General features: G+C 52.2%; 1 protein-coding gene and 1 non-coding gene across 2 annotated transcripts in view; one reads left to right on the forward strand and one right to left on the reverse strand.

The window, feature by feature from the left end:
- The window catches only part of SMO (smoothened, frizzled class receptor), a 28,199-nt gene that overhangs the window by 1,104 nt on the left and 4,832 nt on the right, over positions 1-22,263 (forward strand). The window contains exons 2-7 of the mRNA XM_004608268.2: positions 14,991-15,196; positions 16,398-16,607; positions 16,766-16,938; positions 17,795-18,014; positions 18,317-18,440; positions 21,713-21,805. Of these exons, the coding sequence (XP_004608325.2) occupies positions 14,991-15,196; positions 16,398-16,607; positions 16,766-16,938; positions 17,795-18,014; positions 18,317-18,440; positions 21,713-21,805 (1,026 nt within the window). The remainder of the gene's footprint in view (positions 1-14,990; positions 15,197-16,397; positions 16,608-16,765; positions 16,939-17,794; positions 18,015-18,316; positions 18,441-21,712; positions 21,806-22,263) is intronic.
- LOC129401168 (small nucleolar RNA U3) lies at positions 17,140-17,351 on the reverse strand. Its single transcript, XR_008628123.1, has one exon. It is a non-coding gene; the product is annotated as a small nucleolar RNA U3 (small nucleolar RNA).

A 22,263-nucleotide genomic window follows, 5' to 3' on the forward strand; every position in this document is an offset into this window, starting at 1 on the left:
GGAGATGCGGGGCGCGGGAGGAGGGGGGCTCACACCCACCCAGAAGGGGCATCTCTCTCTTTTTTTTGCTGGAAAAGTTGCGCCACTTGGCCGGAAGTGCCGCTCCAGAAGCGGGGTCTTCGGGGATTCCAGTTGTTTTAGACTTTGGAGAAGAAACTCAAGAAGTCGAGTTCAAGTGGGAAAGAGTTGGAAGGATGGGGGGGAGAGGAGGTGGAGGGTCTTAGGCATTGAGAGAAGTGCGTGGGGAGGGGCAGAGAATGGAGGGAAACTGGTGAAGGATGAAAACGCCGCTGGTGATGAGTAAGAAAAAGGTAACCAGAGAGTTCCGGAACTCATGTTTGGGGAGACAGGAAGTCCAGAGATTCCAGTTTCCTCATCTGGAAGATGGGGAGTCCCATCCTTGGCTGGGGCTGGGAAAGGATGAGATTGTGCTCGTGGACACGGTGTGTCCTTTGGAAGCTTTTCCTTCCGGCCGGAGGCTGGGAAGGACCAAGTCTGGGGTGCTGGGTGCTCGTGCGCTGGTGTGGGTACTCCTCCGAGCGCGCGTTGCAGTTACCGCAGAGCCTGGAAATCTGCAGGCTGAGCCCGTACCGGTGTCGTCTCCACTGTGGAAACCGTTCCAACCAGTGCCGAGTGGATGGTTTCCCCACCTGGCGCTCTTCTGGGCCGAGAGCCTGAGGGTTCTGGGGAAGGGAACCTACGTTGTTGTCCCTGGCATGGCTCCTTGGAAAGGAAACTTGGATCAGAAATCCCTTCCAGGCCTTCCCACCTCCTCGTTTCGACAGAACCAGGGTGAGGGTCCTGCCGTGGCCAGCGTGCTACACTCGGTGTTCTTGTCCGCTGGCCCCAGAGTTCTCAGTGTCTATGCAAGTGGAGACAGAGCCATTCCGCTTCCGGCTGGGTGCAGATGCTGGCAGAAGCCTCATGCCAGAGCTCCCTGGGTGGATCCGGTTTTTAAGCAGGGCCTGAGAGATAGGGCTGTGGATTGGACTCTTGCCTCGTACCAGCTGACTTGAGTATGATCCCAGCTCCACGTAAGGTCCCCCAAACATTATCAGGAGTGATCCCCAAGCACTGCTGGGGGTGGCCCGAAAACCAAAATGGAAAATTGTGTAACATAGTAATAGAGGCTCTTTAAGAAGGGCTATACAAGCGGCGGAGAGAGAGTAAGGTGCTTTTGCCTTGCATGTAGCTCACTGTGGTTCCATCCTGGGAGTCGCCTGTGGTCCCCTAAGCCCCCCAGTTTTTTTCTGCTTTTTGGGTCACATCTGGTGATGCACAGGGGTTATTCCTGGCTCTGCACTCAGGAATTAGGAATTACTCCTGGCGGTGCTCAGGGGACCATATGGGATGCTGGGAATAGAACCCGGGTTGGCCGCGTGCAAGGCAAATGCCCTACCCGCTGTACTATTGCTCCAGCCCCCCCGCCCCCAAGAGTTTTGCCAGAGCACAGAGCCAGGATGTAAGGCTTGAGCACTGCCAGGGGTCAGCCCAAAACCAAAATAATAAAAATATAAATAAAATAAGGGATATAGATATAGAAAATATCATTTTAGGGGAATCAGATAGATAGTATAAGGGTTAGAGCATCCGCCTTGCATGTGACGACCTTGAGTTCTTCCCTGATACTACATGGTCCTCTGAGCATAGAACCAGAAGTAGCCCACCCCACCCCTGGGCCACTGGGTGTGGCTCAGACTCACACACTCACACACTCAAATTATAATCTTGCTTATTTAAGTTACATAAATTAAAAAGCAGAAAACTGAAGGAGGTAAGACGGAACGGCGAAAGCAAGGCAAAAACAAGGTCTTCTTGGAACTCGCTCTGAAATGAGCGGCAGAGTAGGAGCTGGTTGGAGGGGACTCGGAACCGCTCCGTACCAGAATCTGGCTGGGTTCTACGTCTCCCAAAGGGGCGACGGTTGTCTCTCTCTTTCTCTTGCGGGCAGTGCCTGCTTGCTCTGGCCCTTCCCCACTTACCCTCGCATCCTGGAGTGGTGGGGGGATCCTGTTTCCAGCTCATCCTCCTGCCCCAGAGCCTCTCTGACCTGGAGCAGTGCGCGTTGGCCAGGGGAGGAACTGGTAAGAGTCCTGAGCCGTCAGCTGGCTGTGCAGGTGGGAATGTCGCCGGGCCTGCGGTGGGGCAGGCGTGAGCCCTGCCAGTCCCACCATCCTCAGCGTGTTACCACTGCCAGGCGCTTGCTGGCTGGTCTCCTCTGCTGGATGGTTGGTGAAGGAGGGCCAGAAGCAGGCCTTGGTGCCAGCTGGGGCCTGGCATGGGTCACGTGAACCCCACTGAAGCTTAAGAACGATGGACAGGCTTTTAGTCAGGAGTCCTGAGCCTGCAGAGGGACCTGGCCTGAGCTGAGGGTCTTTTTGGTTTGTTTTCAGGCCACATTCGGTGGTGTTCAGGGCGTACTCTGAGTTCTCTGTTCAGGGATCACTCCTGGTGGGCCTCAGGGTGCTCAAGATGGGGTGCCAGGGTCAAATCTGGGTTGGTTCCCTGCAAGGCAAACACCTTGGTGTTGATTTGGTTAGTTGACCTGAGGCGTTTTCTGTGGGTTCGGGGTGAAGACCTCCACTGTGCACAGCTGTGAGTGCTGAGCAGGTCCCCATGCACTCAGTGATTCGGTGCGGAGCTGGGGGCTTTGCTGGCTCTGTGTCACCTCTTGGTTAGGGTCTGGGCCTCCAAAGGCAGAGAAGGCGGCCAGGATTCCCACCATCAGGGCGAAACCAGACCATCACACAGGTGTCAGCCGTCCCTGTGAAAGGCATCTTGATGGGCTGTTCACAGAACAAAAGGATGCCAGGGAGAAGCAGGGGAATAGACACGATGGCTCATGACCTGAGAAGTAGGTGGGAGTTACCTGGGCCCAGGAAGGGGGTAGGGGCAGGAAGAGGAAGTTGCATGTGCCCAGGGGTAGAGGGCAGGCGGCTTGGAGCTTAATAAAGAAGCAGACAAATTTCATCAGAGCAGGATCAAAGTGTATGAGGGGTAGAATTATAAGAGATAAAACCTAGGGAATTAGAAAATAAAGGGATGCATACCCCAAATTAAGAAGTTTGGATGTTATCTAGACAATAATAAGGAGTCATTGAGGCTTGAAGCAGGGAGAGATGCAATCATTTTGGCATTTTAGAAGGATCTCCTCAAGTGCTGTGGGCAGAGGTCTGTGGGGGCAAGGAGAGGCCAGGCCTCCTGCTTGCTTAGAGCCCTGTTCTTTTTTGTGGCTGAGAAAAGTGGGGGGAGGTTGAGTCCCACCCAGCCGTGCTCAGGGTCACTCCGGGCTTCACTAGGTATCATATGTAGTACTGAGGATTGAACCGGGTTGACCATGTGCAATGTAAGCATCTTAGCTGTAAAATCTCTCCAGCCCCTCTTTTTTTGGAGGGGTGACAATATGCCAGTGCTGGGGGGTGGGCGCAGGGACCATGGGGTGCCAGGAACTGAACCCAGGGCCTACTTTTTTGTTGTTGTTGTTCTTTGTTTTGTTTTAACGCTATGCTCAGGACATACACCTGGCTTGGTGCTCGGGAATCACTACTGCACAGGGTTTGGGGGGACCATATGTGATGCCTGGAATTGAAACTGAGTTGACTAGGCTAGGCGGCCGCTCTAACCCACTGTGCTATCTCTGACCCGCGCCTACTTCTTAAACTGTGTGTGTGATTCCATATGGGGTCACATAGCTCTCTAGAATCTGATTTTAGAGTCATTTGTGATTATTGCCAGGAAATGTTTGCTCTATGTATGGTGGGGGTGGTGGCTGGGTTGAGCTACACCCAGTGGCACTCAAGGGCTATTCCTGACCCAGACACTCCTGGCAGTGTCTGGGGTCAACAGGGATTGACCTCATGCAAGACAAGTACGTTAACTCAGTCCTGTGCCACCTCTGACCCTCGTATACCTATTTTAATCTACATACGTGCTTGGGCGTACATAAACATTACTTGGGTCATGGAGGGAAAAAGTTAACAATAGCTGGACTTTGGCGATGCTTAAAGGGCCCAGGATCGGAATGATGGCAGTGGCGGTGCCAGGGGCACGGGCGCAGGCGCACAGGCTGCATCCCACAGAGTTTCAGCGTAAGAACTGCAACAGTGGGAATGAGCAGAAGGCGGTTTCTGGCTTGGGTGCCTCCCCGCCCCACTGCCCGCCATGCCAGCCCTCCGTTTCCTGCAGATGAGGGATGGAGCGGGCCTTCTGTGTGGGCTGTGTGCACCCCGTGTCTCTGGGGAGGTGCCCAGCAGGCGAGGACAGATGCCCACCCCGTCTTGCTGAGGCTTCGCAGACATGCCAGGGAGGAGGAAGTTACTCACACAAGTGGGGTCCCCTCTGTCTGGGGTCTCTCAAGAGCTTGCGGCTTCTGGCCGTGGGCTTCTCCGGGCACTTAGCCTCTTGGTTGCTGAGAGCTTGAAATGGCTCCTCTCGGGCATTCCCGGCTGACCAAACATTCATCTTCAGGCTGCGGGCCATCTCCAGTCAAACCTGGTTTGGGAAATGGGTAAACGGGGCAGAGAAGCAACCCGACCTTGGGTGGCGGGACGTGCCCTCTCCGCGCCATGCCCTGGATTGGCGGGGGCAGCGCAGGGAGCAGGAATGGCTGTAAGGAATTTCTCCTTTGCCTGTCACACACCCAGGGGGATAAAGAGAAGGAAGGACAGGGGTGGCCAGGGATGGTGGTGCCCAGGGAGGGCTGCTTGCTTGGAAGATCAGGAAGAATTTCCCTAAGAACTGTTGCTAAACCTGGTCCCAGGAAGTCACTGTCACTGTCACTGTCATCCCATTGCGCATCGATTTGCTCAAGCGGGCCTCAGTAACGTCTCCCTTGTGAGACTTGTTGTTACTGTTTTTGGCATATCGAATACGCCACGGGTAGCTTGCCAGGCTCTGCCGTGCGGGCTGAGATACTTTCGGTAGCGTGCTGGTCTCTCCAAGAGGGGCAGAGGTACATTTGGGATAAGTTTAAAAATACAGGAAAGCATTTCCCCCCCCCCCCCTTTGCTTCAGAATTCAGTGTTTTTTCGGTTGTTCCTGAGTTTTTTCTTTCTGTTTTTTTTTTTTTTCTGCAGATACTGTGGAGGCACTGTGATTAGTAACGGTGCTGTTAAGGATAGAATTCCATGCTTACAATGTTCCTATGCCACACCCACTGCCACAGTGTCAGCGTCCCTCCACCAATATCCCCAGGCACCCTTCTGCCCACCCCCCCACCCCACCCCCGCCATGGTAAAACCAATTCTGTAGGCCAACTCCATGTTCTATTGTTAGTCCCATTTGTTAGTCCCTTACTGTATGTTTCTTTATACCCCACACTGGAATAGATCTGAAAACAGCCCAGGTGTCCTTTATCCAGACGCCAGGGTAGAGAAAGAATCCGTGGTGCATACATAGACCGCGGACTTCCTATTCACCATAAGAAAAGATGAGACTGCAGCTCACTTGGGTGTCTATGAAGCTGAGGATCAGGCCGAGTGAAGTGACAGGGAGAGAGGGCAGACACAGAATGACCTCGTATGTGAGGTGTTCAGTTTTTAAAATTTCAAAATGCAGCAATGCACAGGAAATGCATGAAATTCAGGTGCTGGATAGTAAATAATTATAGTAATACCTGAGTCAAGACTAGACCAGAGTTCCTCCCCAAAGCACCCTTTTTTATCTCTTCTAATCACACTCCCCTCCCTTCTCTTTTTTTGGGGGGCAGGGGGATTGGCACACCCAGCAGTGCTCAGGGCTTATTCCTGGCTCTGTGCTCAGGGATCACTCCTGGTGGGGCTCAGGGGACCATATGGGGTGCCAGGGATCAAACCCAGTTCTACTACAGGCAAGGCGAGTGCCCTACCTGCTGTCCTATGTCTCTAGCTCTTCCCCCCTGTAAGATCCTGGTTTGGGGTGATCATTTCCCTTTAACGATGTACTTTGACCCTGGGGTTTGGGAAGTTATGCAAATTTTGAAGATTATTACAGATGGGCTTTTGCTCCATGTATTCCTTCTTTTGTTCAACGTTATTCATTTTAATTATTAAACTATTTAACTTGGGTAGCGATAGTACAGCGGGTAAAGTATTTGCCTTGCATGTGACCGACCCAGTTTCAATCCCTGACATCCCATATGGTCCCCTGAGCCCCGCCAGGAGTGATTCCTGAGCACAGGGCCGGAAGTAATCCTTGAGCACTGCTGGGTGTGCGCCCCCTCCACCCAAAAAAATGAAATGTTTGACTTTTTTTTTTTTTTTGCAGTGCCAGGGACCAAGCCTCTCTATTGCTGAGTAATCTTCATTCTCGCACCTTCCCTGACTCTGTTTTGTAAGCTTCATCTATGTCATGGCAACTCATCCTTTGTTGGGCAGTATTTCATTAGATGATTATATCACAATTTTTTAGGGGGGCAAGAGGCATACCTGGCAGTGCTGGAGGGACCATGTGATGCCAGGATCAAGCCTGGGCTTCCAGAAGCAGAGCGCATGCTCAGTCCTTTGATCTCTCCTAGCTGATCAAAATTTCCTTCCCCATGGTGTTAACATCTAAATTGGCACCAATTGGGAGGGGGGTGCTCAAATGAATACCATTGCTGTGGATAGTATTTTTTTTTGCTTTGTTTTGGAGCCACACCTGGCAGTCCTCAGGGCTTATTCCTGGCTCTGCACTCAGGTATCACTTCTGGGGAACTTGGGGGACCATATGTGGTCCCGGGAATCGAACCCAGGTCGGCCCATGAAAGGCAAGTACCTTATTCACTATATTATCTCTCCAACCTCCTAGTTTTTTCTCTATATGCAAGTACACCTGGCAAGGTTTCTCTGGATTGGCTCTTGGCACTGGGGAAAGAGAATGGATGGACAGTAGGGCATGCTTTCCCTCACTTTTAAAAAAAAATCTTTATTATTTTTAATTTCTTTGGTTTAAAATATTATTAATGATGGCTTCTTTTTTTTTCTTTTTGGGTCACACCTGGCAATGCACAGGGATTATTCCTGACTTTGTACTCAGGAATCACTCCTGGCAGTGCTCAGAGGACCATATGGGATGCTGGGAATCAAACCTGGGTCGGCCGCGTGAAAGGCAAATGCCCTACCCGCTGTTGCTCCAGCCTCAATAATGTTTCTTATAGACATAATTCAACATGACAGCCATCACTAGTGTATTCATTTCTATCCTTGAGGTCAGACTGAGAGTATTAAGGTCTGGAGAGAGAGAGAGAGAGAGAGAGAGAGAGAGAGAGAGAGAGAGAGAGAGAGAGAGAGAGAGAGAGGGAGAGAGGGAGAGAGGGAGGGAGAGAGAGAGTGAGAGAAGTGAGAGAGAGAGAGAGAGAGAGAGAGAGAGAGAGAGAGAGAGAGAGAGAGGCTGTCATGGAGCACAGAGGCAGGCAGCAGGTGGGGGGAGGGGAGTGATGGGAGGGAACCTGGGGACACTGATTCTGGGAAATGTACACTGGTGGAGGGACGGGTGTTGGAACACTGTATGACTGAAATCCAATCATGACCAGCTTTGAAAGGGTCTATCTCACAATGATTCAATAAAAAAAAAGTTTTTAAAAAATAAAAATAAAAAACAAGGGTCTGTCCCTAATTGTTTTTTTTTCTTTTTCCTTTTCTTTTTAATTGAATAATAGTGGGATACACAGTTAGAAAGTTGTTCATGAGTGGGTTAGCCCTCACTGATTTTCCTAGTGGCTGTAGCAGTGTCCCCGGGGAAGATGGCCTTTGCGTCCTCTTGATTTGAGACTTGCTCTTGTCTGCCCTGAGCATTGAGGTTCAGCACCATTTCATATATTTCCTGACTGTTGGAATTTCTTCTTTTGTAACCTATCTGTTCAGATGTCTGGCCCAGTTTTCTATAGCCTTCTTTGTCATTTTTTTTCTAAGATTTATAGTTCTTTAGATCCGCTAGATCTGGGTCTTTTACTAGTTGTATGTTTTGAAAATGTTTTCTGTTCTCTGGTTTGCTTTTCATTCTCTTTGTAACTTTTCTTGAGCAGAATTTCTGAATTTAGAGGTCGGCATTTGTCAAACTTACAATGGCTTAGTACTTTTTGTCTTATTTTTAAAAATGTCTTTGTAACAAGCCATGGATTTGTTTTTTTACATTCTCTTCTTAAAGCCTTATCGATTTTCCTGTCATTTTACCTGGAGACTGAGTTTGGGGGCTGCACCCGGTGATTGGTTATTTGGGGGCGGGGGCAGGCCACATGTGATGGTGCTCCGGGGCCCATGTGCTGCCAGAGATGGAATCTGGGCCTTCTGCACGCAAATCATGTTGTTTCATCCCTTTGAGCCGTTTTCTGGCTCCTCTCTTTGGTGGTTTTGATTGTAATCACATTATATAGATAGATTAATTTGAGAAGAAATGACTTTATGAGACAGAGTCTAACATTCAGTTGATTTATGGGGCTGGAAAGATAGTAGAGCAAGTAAGGTGCTTGCCTGTGGCTGACCAGGGTTTGATCCATGGCACCGTCGTATGGCCGCCCAAGCCTCCTCAGGAGTGATCCCTGAGTACAGGGCCAGGAGTAATCCCTAACACATGGGGCGTGTCAGTCCCCTCCCAAAATACCCAATAAACTCATTTATGTATTTTTGCCTTTTTAGATCTTTCCTTCTCTCAACTTTGCTTTTTTTTTTTTCAGTTTCCTACACAGAGTTCTCAACATTATTTGGTATCATTATTCCTGGGGGTACAGTGCGGCCAGCAGGTCAGCCTGTACCTGTGGGGCGAGTGCATCAGCAGCCTGATGGTGCCTTCAGGCTTCTAGATACCCCCAAATTGCTGCTGTGCCTTTGGCCAGACCCCAACAACCTGGGGCCAAGTTTACCAAGAAATTAAACAGCCAGAAGTTAGGTATGTGGGACACATACCCACAAACCACCTCCGGCTCAGCTATATAAGCTCAAAGCCTCCGCCCCTCTCGGAGAGCCTGGCAAGCTACTGAGGATATCCCTCCTGCACGGGAGAGCCTGGCAAGCTACCCATGACGTACTCAATATGCCAAAAACAGTAACAACAATGTGCTCCTCATGTACCTGGAGCGAGCAGACGCCATTGGGCTACACTAGCACGCGACAGGGACAAATGGAGACATTACTGGTGCCCGCTCGAGCAATCAATGAGCAACGGGATGACAGTGATACAGTGATACAGTGATCATCATTCCTAGATATTTGATACTCATGTGTTATTTGAATGGCACTATTCAGATTGGGTCTCCTAAGTGACGGTCAAGGGGTTCGGGCCTTTCCTGGAAGTTTCTCAAACAAGCTAACTAGTGGTTGAGTGTGGGGGACCCAAGGATTTGGTGCTGCTCGGGCCTGGTGTTGGGGATTACCCAGGCAACCCGGGCACCTGATAGTTTTTATTTCATATTTTCTCTCTTTTTTTTTTTTGCCTTTTTGCGTCATACCTGGGACTGCACAGGGGTTACTCCTGGCTCTGCACTCAGAAATTACTCCTGGTGGTGCTCACGGGACCATATGGGATGCTGGGAATCTAACCCAGGTCGGCCGCGTGCAAGGCAAATGCCCTACCCGCTGTGCTATCGTTCCAGCCCCTATTTCATATTTTCTTAAGAGTGGAATTGAGCATCTCTTGTCCATTTTTCTGTGAGATTGTGAATTTTTTTAAATTGATTGGGGAGAGATTATTGCATATGAGGAAATTAGCTGTTTGGCTATAACAAATATTGGGAATAACATTCTCACTGTGTTACTTTTCTTAGAATTTGTTTTGTTACCCTGCTGAATATATCTTAAGTATCTCTTTTCAATCTTTTTTTTTTTTTTTTTTGCCTGGCTGGCTGGATTTTGTGTCCTACTTTTGAAGGTTTTCTCCACATGAAGGTTAAAAAAGCCAGTTCCTGTTTTTTTTCTTCTACTTGTGTTTTAATTTTTAATTGTGTAGTTATTTTTGACTCATCTGGAATTAAGTATTTTCTTTTTCTCCTGGCTGGCTCCGTAACTGTCCTTTAAGATTTATTTAATAATCTGTTTTCTCCCCAGAGAATGTGTGCGTGTGTTTATTTTTTCCCTTTTGGGTTGTTATTGTTTGTGTTGTTCCTGTGCTGGGGAACCACACCCAGCCATGCTGGGTGGAAACATATTTTTAACCAGATTTTGGTGCCAAGGATTGAACCCCGGGCCTCCTACCGCAAGGCAGGGATGGACTCTAGCCCTTGAACCACCTCCTGGGCTCCGGCTAGTTAATTTAATTGTTTTTCCTTCCCTCCCCTTCATCACTGACCAGGGCTCACATACTTGGGTGCAGGCCTTGAGCGCTTGTTTGGATTTGCAGCACTCTCTGGGAGTTGCAGGCTTTATTTGTGGTGTTTGCATACTTGGTTGTGGTGTGCTAGAGATTGCCCACTTTGCTCTGCATTACTTTTTTGGCTTTTGGGGTCACACCTGGGGGTGCTCAAGGCTTACTCCTGGCAGGGCTTGGGGCATCACACTGGCATTAGCTGCATTCAAGGCAAGTCCTTATTGCCAGACTCTCTGGTCCGGAAGATTGCTCACCTAAAAAAATGTTTTTTTTTTTTTTCCCCTTTGCAGTGCAGGGCATCGTAACCAGGGCCGCCCACGTTCAAAGCAGGTGCTCTAGCACCAAGCAGCACTCACAGCCTCGACCACATACATTGGCATGGCACCAGGGATCCCAAGAGCTGGGCTGCTGGCATTGCACGGGGCACCGGGGGTGGTGTTGGGAACCCTGGTGACAGCCTTCTGCACGCTAGGCAGGTCCCCTGCCACTAGTCATCCCGCCCCCATGGAGTTCCTTTTTTAAAAATGTGTTTTTGTGTTTATTTTGCAGATCTTATTTTTTTTTAAGTATGAAATAAGTAAAATGAGAAAAAAAGTAAATGGCAAATCATTTCATTTTCTTTTTATTATTCTTTTTTTAATCTTTTTTTTTTCTTTTTGGATCACACCCAGCGATGCTCAGGGGTTACTCCTGGCTCTGCACTCAGGAATTACTCCTGGCAGTGCTTGGGGGACCATATGGGATGCCGGGGATCGAACCCGGGTCGGCCGCGTGCAAGGCAAACGCCCTATCCGCTGTGCTATCGCTCCGGCCCCTCTTTTTATTATTTTTTTTTAACTTTTTTGTTTTAATCACTGTGAGGCACACAGTTACAAAATTTACGTGATTGGGTTTCAGTCATACAACAATCCACCTGCCATCCCTTCACCAGTGTACATTTCCATCACCAAAGTCCCCAGGTTCCCTCCCGTCTGCCCCCATTCCCGACCCCAGTAACCTGCCTCTATGGCAGACACTTTTCTCTCTTGCTTTCTCTTCCTCTCTCTCATTTTCCTTTTGGGCAGTACTGTTACTGAAAAAGTATCATGCATATCACTTTACCTCCTTTCAGCACTCAGTTTTTGTCCAGAGTGATCATTTCCAACTGTCATTATCATAGTGGTCCCTTCCCTGACCTAACTGCGTTCCCCTCCCTTAGTGGCAATGAAATGGTAGGAAGCTTATTTTTATTTTTTTGATTTTTGGGTCACACCCAGCGATGCACAGGGGTTACTCCTGGCTCTTCACTTAGGAATTACCCCTGGCGTTGCTCAGTGGACCATATGGGATGCTGGGATTCGAACCCGGGTCAGCCTCGTGCAAGGCAAACGCCCTACCCGCTGTGCTATCGCTCCAGCCCCAGGAAGCTTATTTTTTGTTTGGGGAGCATGCATGGCAGTGCTTAAGGCTGGCTCTTAGCTCTCCACTCAGGGATCACTCCTGGTGGTGCTCAGGGGGCCCCTATGAGGTGCCGGGAATGAACCCCATAAGGCAAGCATCCCACCTGCTGTGCTATCTCTCTGGCCCAAATAGCCCAGTTTTCAAGATTGGTTATTAGGTCAGGGAGAAAGTGCGGGGGTAAGATGCTGGCACTACCTGTGGTCCCTCAGCACAGAATGTGGAGAAAGCCCTGAGCATCTCCAGGGATGGCCCAGTCCACCCCCCAAAATATAAATAAAAAATAAAGACTGCGAAGTATCACAAAATTTTAAAAAATAATACTTTTATTAATCAGCTGTCTGGTCTTTTAGAACAAGCTTCCTTTTTGTCCAAGAAATTTTAGCTGATCCCAGGCATATAAAATAGACATAAAAATCAAACATTTACTGATACTAAAAGAAATTATTTTAAGTCAAATTTCCTTTCTCTTTCCTTCCTTCTCTTTCTCTCTTCCTTCCTTCCTTCCTTCCTTCCTTCCTTCCTTCCTTCCTTCCTTCCTTCCTTCCTTCCTTCCTTCTTTCTTTCTTTCTTTCTTTCTTTCTTTCTTTCTTTCTTTCTTTCTTTCTTTCTTTCTTTCTTTCTTTCTTTCTTTCCTTCCTTCTTTTCCTTCCCCCCCTCGCTCTTCCTCTCTCCATTTTACTGGAGATACCAGGATTGTATTACAATGCTTTTTTGTTGTTTTTAGTCAGCCCCAGCTATGCTCAGGGGTTACTCCTGGCCTTGCATTTAGGGATCACTGCTGGCAGTGCTCTGGGGATCATATGGGGTGTCGGCCATTGAACCTGGCTTGGCCATCTGCCAGGCAAAATGCCCTTCTGCTGTACTTAGTTTCTTTCTGGCCCTACAATACAAAGCAAAAATCTAGACTCTATTTGACTCCTCAGACTACCCCTCCCCCCTTTCAGTTTAATTGTTTAATAAAGACTCAGTAAAATGTTCTTATGGTACGTGCTCCTAAATGAGTCTACGTGTGTGCAGAGTCACGTGCACTCAAGATTGAGAACAGCCCACTCACTCCCAAATATTCCCTCCGGCTGCTCTTTTGTTGACAAACCCTCCTCCTTACCTCAGTGACCACTGCTCTGTCCACCCCGCCCTCAGACCTTCTGAGTGTGGGCTCCAGCCAGCTACAGGGGCCCCTGGAGATGTGTGTGTGTGTGTGTGTGTGTGATAATGTTTGGTTCAGTTGTTTTTTTCCGTTTTGGGGCCACGCCTGACAATGCTCAGGGGTTACTCCTGACCCTGCACTCAGGAATTACTCCTGGCGGTGCTTACAGGACCATATGGGATGCGGGGATTGAACTCGAGTCAGCCACATGTGAGGCAAACACCTTACCTGCTGTATGTACCATCACTCGGGGCTACCCCTGACCCTGGGGATTTTTCATTTGGGTCAGGTCTCTCCTCTTTGGGGTTAGGATCTTACTCCATCCCTAATGGGCTCTGGGAGCTGTGAGTGGCCTGGCCAGGTGACAGAAGCAGCTGCTTTCCTGAGTGTGCCTTTGGCACGTCCAGGTGAGGCACACGTAATGCATCATCTCCTCAGTCAATCTGTTAGCCCCACTTCCCAGATAAGAAAACTGAGGTCACTGAAGTAATAGTACAGTGGGAATGCTCTTGCCTTGCATGTCGCTGACCTGGGTTTGATCCCTGACACCTTATGTGGTTCCCCCAAGCCTGAGTGCAAAGCAAGGAATAAGCCCTGAACATCATCACCAGGTGTGGTCCATAAACCCAACCTCCTCATACACCTCCCCCCTAAAAAAACAAAAAACAAACAAACAAGCAAACAAAAAAACAGAAAAGAAAAGAAAACTGAAGCCATGAGGCTGGAGCGATAGTAGAGCAGGTGGGGTGCTTGCTTTGTATGTAGCCGACTGGTTTCTCTCCCTGGCACCCATATGGTCCTTCGAGCCTGCCAGGAGTAATCCCTGAGTATAGAGCCAGGAAGGAAAAAGGGAAGAATAGAAAAAAACAAGGGGCTGGAGCAATAGCACAGTGGGTAGAGCGTTTGCCTTGTATGCAGCCAACCCGGGTTCGATTCCCAGCATCCCATATGGTCCCCTGAGCACTGCAAGGGGTAATTCCCGAGTGCAGAGCCAGGAGTAACCCCTGTGCATCTCTGGGTGTGACCCAAAAAGCAAAAAAAAAAATGTGTGTGTGGGGGAGAGAGTGACAGAGACAGAGACAGAGAGACAGAGAGACTCATTTACCTCGGACCCTATAGCCAGGAAATAGTGGAGTGAGGTTTGGACCCCACCTTATGGTAGCCCCCATGTCTGTATACTCTTCTCCACCCTCCACCCTGGCATGGCAGTGTAGCTTTCATTCATGTTGCCTCTCATGGTTCCAGAAACTTCTACTCTAACTCATTGCTTGGGAAATGGACCATCCTGACCCCAGGATTGGGGTCAGGATTGGGCCTGTTTTAAGGCCAGAGCTCCAGGATTGGAGTAGGCCGGTGGGCGTGTTCATGCTGAAGGAGACAGCAGGGGCGAGGTGGGCGGGGGCAGGGGTGCTGGGTGACCCTCCCTCCTGCTTCTCTCGTGCTGACACCCCCTTTCCTCCCTCTGCACTGGACAGAGCCTCCTCTGTTTCTCCCCACCGGGTTTCCTGTTTCCTCCTGGGCTTTGCTGCACCCGGCTCCCCCGACTGCCTCTCTTAACCCCCCACTTCTCTTCTCTCTCACCTTCTCGCGGTAAGAGGAACCACGTTCCGGGGGCTGGGCATGGGGAGCGGTTTCCCGATTCTGGTGCATGGGCTTGTCAGGGGTGGGACCCCCCGTCCGAGGGGCCTGTTTTAAGCCGGAACTCCAAAGCTGGAAGGTTGGTCAGGGGGTGGGGGCTCGGCCCCCAGAGGTGCTGTCAGTCCCTATCAGGGTCTGGCGGTCGCAGTGCTAAATTTCAAGCATTCCCATTAAATTGGGGTCTGCGCGCCAAGAAGGGCTCAGAAGTTACGTTTGGGTTCCACGAAGGGAAATGTGTCGCGTCCCCGGTACCAGGCAGAAATAGACCCTCTCCAGGAGACCCGAAGCTACTCTTGGGGGTTTCCTTCCACTCAGCACCCCCGAGTGGGGTGGGGATGGTGGTGAGTGGAGACTTTTGGTGGCGCCAATGACATAGGGGTCCCGTTGCCCCCGAGCCTGCGGCCTGGCCAGCATTGGCTGGCAGCAGGAGGGCAGTGCGGCGGGGGCTGGAGCTAGGGTCGGTGACTCCGGAGCTTCGCGGTCACTTGGCCACCCTGTCATCACTCCCCAGGTCTCCGGAACGCCCCCCGCTGCTGGGCAGTGATCCAGCCCCTGCTGTGCGCTGTGTATATGCCCAAGTGTGAGAATGACCGCGTGGAGCTGCCCAGCCGCACCCTGTGCCAGGCCACCCGTGGCCCCTGTGCCATCGTGGAGAGGGAACGGGGCTGGCCCGACTTCCTGCGCTGCACCCCTGACCGCTTCCCCGAGGGCTGCCCGGTGAGTGAGCTGTGGACCATGGGGGCGCCAGGCCCCAGGCCCCAACAGATGGGGCCGAGAGATGGACGGAAGGGCTGGAGGGAAAGCTTGACGCGTCCTGGGTTCAAGCCCTGGCACCGCATGGTTCCCCCCCCCCCCCCCCCGTGAGCAGAGACCCTTGCTGATTGCGTCAGTCCGTCAGGGACTGTCTGCCTGTTACTGGGTTCACAGATCATGTGGAACACCCACTCTTAGGTGTTGGGGACTCAGACCAGGAGCTGACCCCCAGGAAGCACAGCTTAAGCAGCTCGAGCCAGCGAGATGGGGTGTGATGACCAAGTTCTGGGTGGTAAAGAAGAAGAACTCACAAGTGGGGCTGAAAAGGACCCGTAGTAACGGTCACAGTATAAAGCTCGTCACCCAGCCGACTTCCTACCAACGACTGTCCCGGAACTTTCACTTCTTTTGTTGTGAAAGTTTGGGGGTCACACCCAGTGATGCTCAGGACTGACTCCTGGCTCTGCACTCAGGACTCACTCCCGGGGGTGCTTGGGGGACCATATGGAATGGCGGGGATCGAGCCTGGGTCGGCCGTGTGCAAGGCAAATGTCCTAGCCGTTGTACTATTGCTCCGGCCCCACTTCACATCTGTGTATTCATTCACCCTGGAACCCACAGCATGGAATAGTGCTGGCCCGGCTGGTAAGGCCGTGTGTGTGCCCAACCTGGGTTTGTCTCCCGACACTGCATATGATGCCCTGAGCCCTCCCGGGAGTGGTTTCTGAGCCAGGACTCAGCCCAGAGCACTGCTGGGTGTGGCCCAAACTTCAACACCAAAACGAAAACTACACCGCATGAAGTGGGCACTGCCGTCTTACAGAGAAGGAAACTGAGGTCCCAGAGGGGTCAGGCGATTCTGTTGGGTTGATCCACACCTGGTGCTCAGGGGCTACTCCTTGCGCTGTGCGTGGGGGTACCATGGGGTGCCGGGAATGTGACCCAGCCTCTGATACACTCTCAGCCTGATGAGCCGTCTCCTTGGGTGGCAGACAAGTCAGGTTGTCTGCCCCGGGTCACACAGCCATTGCACGGCAAAGCTGGGATTCCAGCCCCCCCACCCTGCCCCCGAGCTGTGTGGAACCCCCCTGCCTGGCTCAGCACCACCACACATCCCCACCTGCCTCCTGCCGCTTTTGCACTTTCTCCCCTTCCCTTGTGTCAGAACGAGGTGCAGAACATCAAGTTCAACAGTTCGGGACAGTGCGAGGCCCCCCTGGTTCGGACCGACAACCCCAAGAGCTGGTACGAGGACGTGGAGGGCTGTGGGATTCAGTGCCAGAACCCGCTCTTCACCGAGGCCGAGCACCGGGACATGCACCGATACATCGCGACCTTCGGCGCCGTCACCGGCCTCTGCACGCTCTTCACCTTGGTTAGCCACGGGCTGGCGGGGGAAGGGGAGGGGCGGTGGGGGATGGGGGAGGCTGGAACCTGTGGTCCAGACTCGGGGCGGACCCCCCCCCCCACGCCGCTCAGAGGTAGCCGGAAAAATGTCAGCTCACAGAGCCACCTGTGGCTTCTCTCTCACAGGCCACCTTCGTGGCTGACTGGCGGAACTCGAATCGCTACCCTGCCGTGATCCTCTTCTACGTCAACGCGTGCTTCTTCGTGGGCAGCATTGGCTGGCTGGCCCAGTTCATGGACGGTGCCCGCCGGGAGATCGTCTGCCGTGCAGACGGCACCATGAGGCTGGGGGAGCCCACGTACGTGACCTCGGGACCCGGAGGCGAGGCAGAGGGAGGGCAGGTGGGAAACGTGGGGCTGGTGCCCAGAGGACCCAGGGGATGTGGGTAGCCAGATTTCAGGACGACCACACGATCTGCTGTGCTGAGACCGCCACCCCCAGCTTTTTCTCTGGTCCTGTGTCCTATTTCTGTTGTACTTTTTTTTTTTCTTAAACCTGAACCACTCAGACTGCGTCCTCTCCCTGCTCACTCTTCCAAAGGAAGAGAAGACGATCATTAGTGGTAAAAGGCAGTTGCAAAAGCCACACCTGGAGCCAGCGTCACTGTCGGGAGAGGGTGCTTGGGCTCCTCCTCGGGATTCAGGATGCTGCACGACCAGAGGAGCTCCTCTAGTAACGAGCTATAGAAATGATCCCTGAAAGGACAGTCTCTTTTGTTTGATTTTTGGGAGTTCACACTTGGCAGTGCTCAGAACTGACTTCTGGCTCTGTACTCAGGGATCACTCCTGGCAGGGCTTGGGGGGACCATCGGGGACTTGAACCTGGGTCAGCAGCATGCAAGTCCAGCACCCTCCCCGCTGTCCTATCGGTCCAACCCTGCACTTGTTGTCACTTGTGTGTTGGGTGGGCTACTCCCAGCTCTGGGCTCAGGGGTCACTCCTGGTGATGGCGGACTTTATGGGGGCAGGAATGGAACTTGAGAAGACACCTCTCTGGCGCTCTGCGTCTCTTCAGATCAGGCCTGGTTCCTGGCTCCTGGGAAACTTCCAGGCCTGAGAAGCCAAGTCTCTGGGGCAGGGTGGACAGTTCTAGTAGAGTGACCCCAGAAATACCACCCACCCCTCCATACACATACACAATACTTTGTCTGCAGTTCCAACGAGACCCTGTCATGTGTCATCATCTTTGTCATTGTCTACTACGCCCTGATGGCTGGAGTTGTCTGGTTCGTGGTCCTCACCTACGCCTGGCACACCTCCTTCAAGGCCCTGGGCACCACCTACCAGCCTCTGTCGGGCAAGACCTCCTACTTCCATCTCCTCACGTGGTCTCTGCCCTTCGTGCTCACCGTGGCAATCCTCGCGGTGGCCCAGGTACAGTGACTGCTGGGGGACCGTGCCTGGGTGGGGGCAGCTTGGGGGAGCAGGCATGTTGGGCAGGAGAGCTGGTACAGCGGGGAGGGCGTTTGTCTCGCATGTGGCTGACCCCAGCTCGATCCCCGGCATCCCACATGGTTCTCTAAGCCCACAGGAGTGATTCCTGAGTGCAGAGCCAGGAGTAACCCCTGAGCATCGCTGGGTGTGGCCAAAAAAGGAAACGAAAAAAAAAATATATAAAAAATATATATAAAAAAGGCGTGTGACACTTGTGTCCCTCCCACCCCTCCCTGTGGCAGGTGGACGGGGACTCTGTGAGCGGCATCTGTTTCGTGGGCTACAAGAACTACCGCTACCGCGCTGGCTTCGTGCTGGCCCCCATCGGCCTGGTGCTCATCGTGGGTGGCTACTTCCTCATCCGAGGTGAGTGGGGCGCGGCCAGGCCCCCCAGAGGTGCAGAGCATGCCTGAGTGTGAGGAGCAGCTGCCAGCCCACTGTCCTGAGTGGCCGGGACCCAGGCCGGCATCGCCCTTCCTCCTAGCCTTGTTCCAAGGCTCAGGCCGTGCTGGGAGGGACCTATATGCAGGGACCTGCCCCGTCTCCCATCCCCGGGTACCTGGGTACCTTCTGACCTCTTGGGTCCCATGTGCACCCTGCACTTATGTCTCAATGTTTCAGAACTTGATTTCTCATCTCCCTTCTGCCCACAACACACACACACACACACACACACACACACACACGCACATACACACCCTCTCACACATGCACACAATCTCACACACACATGCATTCGCGCGGCTACACATGCACCCGCACTCTGATACACAGAATCTCATGCACAGGCACACTTTCACACGTGCACCCACACACTCTCACATACTGACGCACATAAACATACTCATATGCACACCCCCACAGACACACTCTTCCCTGTTTAAAGTTTCCTCTCTCTCTCTCCCTCTCTCTCTCTCTCCCTCCCTCCCTCCTTCTCTCTCTCTCTCTCTCTCTCTCTCTCTCTCCTGCCCCCAGCCCCAAGTCCCTCTCTCCTCCTGTCAACTCCATGCTAAGGCTTGGATCTGCTCAACTCATTTCTGTTGCGTTTCCTTTGCAAACTCAGCTCTCCTGCCCTGCCAGCCCTCCCTCAGCTCCTCTTCCTCTCTGCTGGGCTGTGTTGGGGGCTGCCGGCTTATGTGTCCTGCTCTCCTCTGTGGTGGCCACCGGCAACATGTTTGGACACAGGTCCACACAGAGTTGTGTCCCAGTGTTAAGTACATGCTGTGTCTCACAGAGCACAGAGTCAGTCTTTCACTATGATGGAATGAGAATCTTTGGATTTATTGAGGTTATAAGGTACACCTATTACCTTAATAAAGTTCATTTCACTATTTGTCTATATTATTTATTTATTTATTTATTTTTTTGCTCTTTGGGTCACACCCAGCAATGCTCAGGGGTTACTCCTGGCTTTGCACTCAGGAATTACTCCTGGCGGTGCTTGGGGGACCATATGGGATGCCGGGGATCGAACCCGGGTCGGCCGCGTGCAAGGCAAACGCCCTACCCGCTGTGCTATCGCTCCGGCCCCCTATATTATTTATTTTTTAGGTGCCAGAGATCAAACCCTGGGCTCATGTTTGCACTTTACTGCTGAGCTGAATCTCTAAATGTTTTAATTTTATATTTATTTATTTAGTTAGTTTTTAAAGAGGAGCTCCTTTTCTTTTTACTTTTTTTTTTTTTTTTTTGCTTTTTGGGTCCCACCCAGCGATGCAGAGGGGTTACTCCTGGCTCTGCACTCAGGAATTACTCCTGGTAGTCCTCGGGGGACCATATGGGATGCTGGGAATATCGAACCCAGGTCAGCCGCGTGCGAGGCAAACGCCCTACCCGCTGCGCTATCACTCCAGCCCCTAATTTTATATTTATAAATTTCCCTATTTTATTTCGTTTAGTTTTGCGACCAGACCCATTGGTGCTCAGGGCTTGCTCCCAGCAGTGCGCTGGGGCCTGTGAGGTGTCGGCCTGGAGCCTGGGTCTCCCCCATGAGGAGCGTGTAAACTAGCCCCTTGAATGAGCTCCCTTAGTCCACTTTGTGACCTCTTCAGTGCGCCTGCCAGGCAGTGTGACATGCTCTCTGTAGCTCACCTTGTATTCCGTGGGCCAGCGCTGACCTCGAGTGTCTTGTTTTGGGAGCAGACAGGGACTGAGACGGAACCAGGTGCCCTGCAGGCAAAGCATGTACCCAGCCCCTGTCTTTCTATTGATTAATTGATGTATTTTTGTCTGGGTGAGCGACACCCAGTGGTGCTCAGCGGTGACTCCCAGCTTTATGCTTGGGGAACCCTATGTGGTGTCAGGATTAAACCAAGACTGGGGGGCTGGAGCGATAGCACAGTGGGTAGGGCGTTTGCCTTGCACGAGGCCGACCCAGGTTCAATTCCCAGCATCCCATATGGTCCCCTGAGCACCGCCAGGAGTAATTCCTGAGTAATTACTCAGAGCCAGGAGTAACCCCTGTGCATCGCCAGGTGTGACCCAAAAAGAAAAAGAAAAAAAAAAAGACTGGCTTCATATACAGCAAGCACCTTAACCCCTGAGCTCTCTCAAAAAGACACCCCAAGTCTTTTTGTTTGTTTGTTTGGGGGCCACACTTGGCTGTGTTCGGGCTTCTTCCCGGGTCTGTGCTCAGGGATCACTCCAGGTGGGGCTCAGGAGAACCATATGGGGTGCTGGGGATCAAATCCAGGTCTGTTGCATGCAAGGCAAGCACCCTACTCGCTTTACTACCCCTCTGGCACCCCATATCTCTGTGTGTGTGTGTGTGTGTGTGTGTGTGTGTGTGTGTGTGTGTTGGTTTGGTTTGGCTTTTGGTCCACACCCAGTGGTGCTTGGTGGTTACTCCTGACTCTGTACTCAGGAGTACTCTGTACTCCTGGCGGTGCATAGGGGACTGTAAGAGTTGCCAGGGAGTAGACCCTGTGTCGGCCATATACGAGGCAAGCGCCCTACCCGCTGTGCTGTCTCTGCCCCAGGCCCCCCACCCCACCGTATCACTTTATAATTTCTTCAGCTGAATAGCTGTGACCTGGCTGCCTCACTCAGAGGTGGTGGGTAGGTCGGGAGTGAGATGCCCAGGGGCTCTCTCCTCTCTGCCCACGTCTCCCTGCCCGTGGCAGAGCTGCCACTGCTGTGCCTCATTTTTCCCTAGTCCCCAAAGTTGTTCATTTGGGGGGCCTGAGTGATAATACAGCAGATAGGGCATATGCCTTGCATATGGCTAACCCGGGGTCAATCCCCAGTATCCCATATGGCCCTCCCAGCCCATAAGGAGTAATTTCTGAGCACAGAGCCAGGAGTAAGCCCTGAGCACTGCTGGATATGGCTCAAAAACCAAATGGGAAAAAGTTTTCAATCTTGTTTTGTTTTGGGGCCATACCTGGAGGTGCTCAGGGTCTACTCCTGGCTCAGTGCTCAGGGGTCACCCCCAGCAGTGCCCAGAGGACCTTGCCGTGCTAGGGATCGAACCTGGGCCTCGCGCGTGCAAGGGAGCCATCCGTCTGTTCCTAGAGCTCAAGCTGAACCTGCACAGCAACCCTCAGACTCAGAGCCCCGGGCGCGGGCACATCCCGACACTCCCATCCTTCCAGGGGGGCGCACCCCTCCCTAATGCCTGAGGTCTCCTTTGCGCTCAGGTGTCATGACTCTCTTCTCCATCAAGAGTAACCACCCCGGACTGCTGAGTGAGAAGGCTGCCAGCAAGATCAACGAGACCATGCTGCGCCTGGGTGAGGGCAGGAGTCTTGGGTGAAGCAGGGGCTGGGGGCGTGTCATGGGGCTGTGTGTGTGTGTGTGTGTGTGTGTGTGTGTGTGTGTGTGGCTGGGGTGAGTCCAGGCTGTGAGGGGTAGGGTGTGTGTGTGTGTGTGTGTGTGTGTGTGTGTGTGTGTGTGTGCTGGGGCGAGTCAAGGCTGTGAGGGGTAGGGTGTGTGTGTGTGTGTGTGTGTGTGGCTGGGGTGAGTCAAGGCTGTGAGGGGTAGGGTGTGTGTGTGTGTGGCTGGGGTGAGTCAAGGCTGTGAGGGGTAGGGTGTGTGTGTGTGTGGCTGGGGCGAGTTCAGGCTGTGAGGGGTAGTGTGTGTGTGTGTGTGTGTGTGTGTGTGTGTGTGCTGGGGCGAGTCAAGGCTGTGAGGGTAGTGTGTGTGTGTGTGTGTGTGTGTGTGTGTGTGTGTGGCTGTCGCTGCTCAAAGG

This window comes from Sorex araneus, chromosome 1, assembly GCF_027595985.1.
Source record: "Sorex araneus isolate mSorAra2 chromosome 1, mSorAra2.pri, whole genome shotgun sequence".
Classification (NCBI taxonomy): Eukaryota; Metazoa; Chordata; class Mammalia; order Eulipotyphla; family Soricidae; genus Sorex; species Sorex araneus.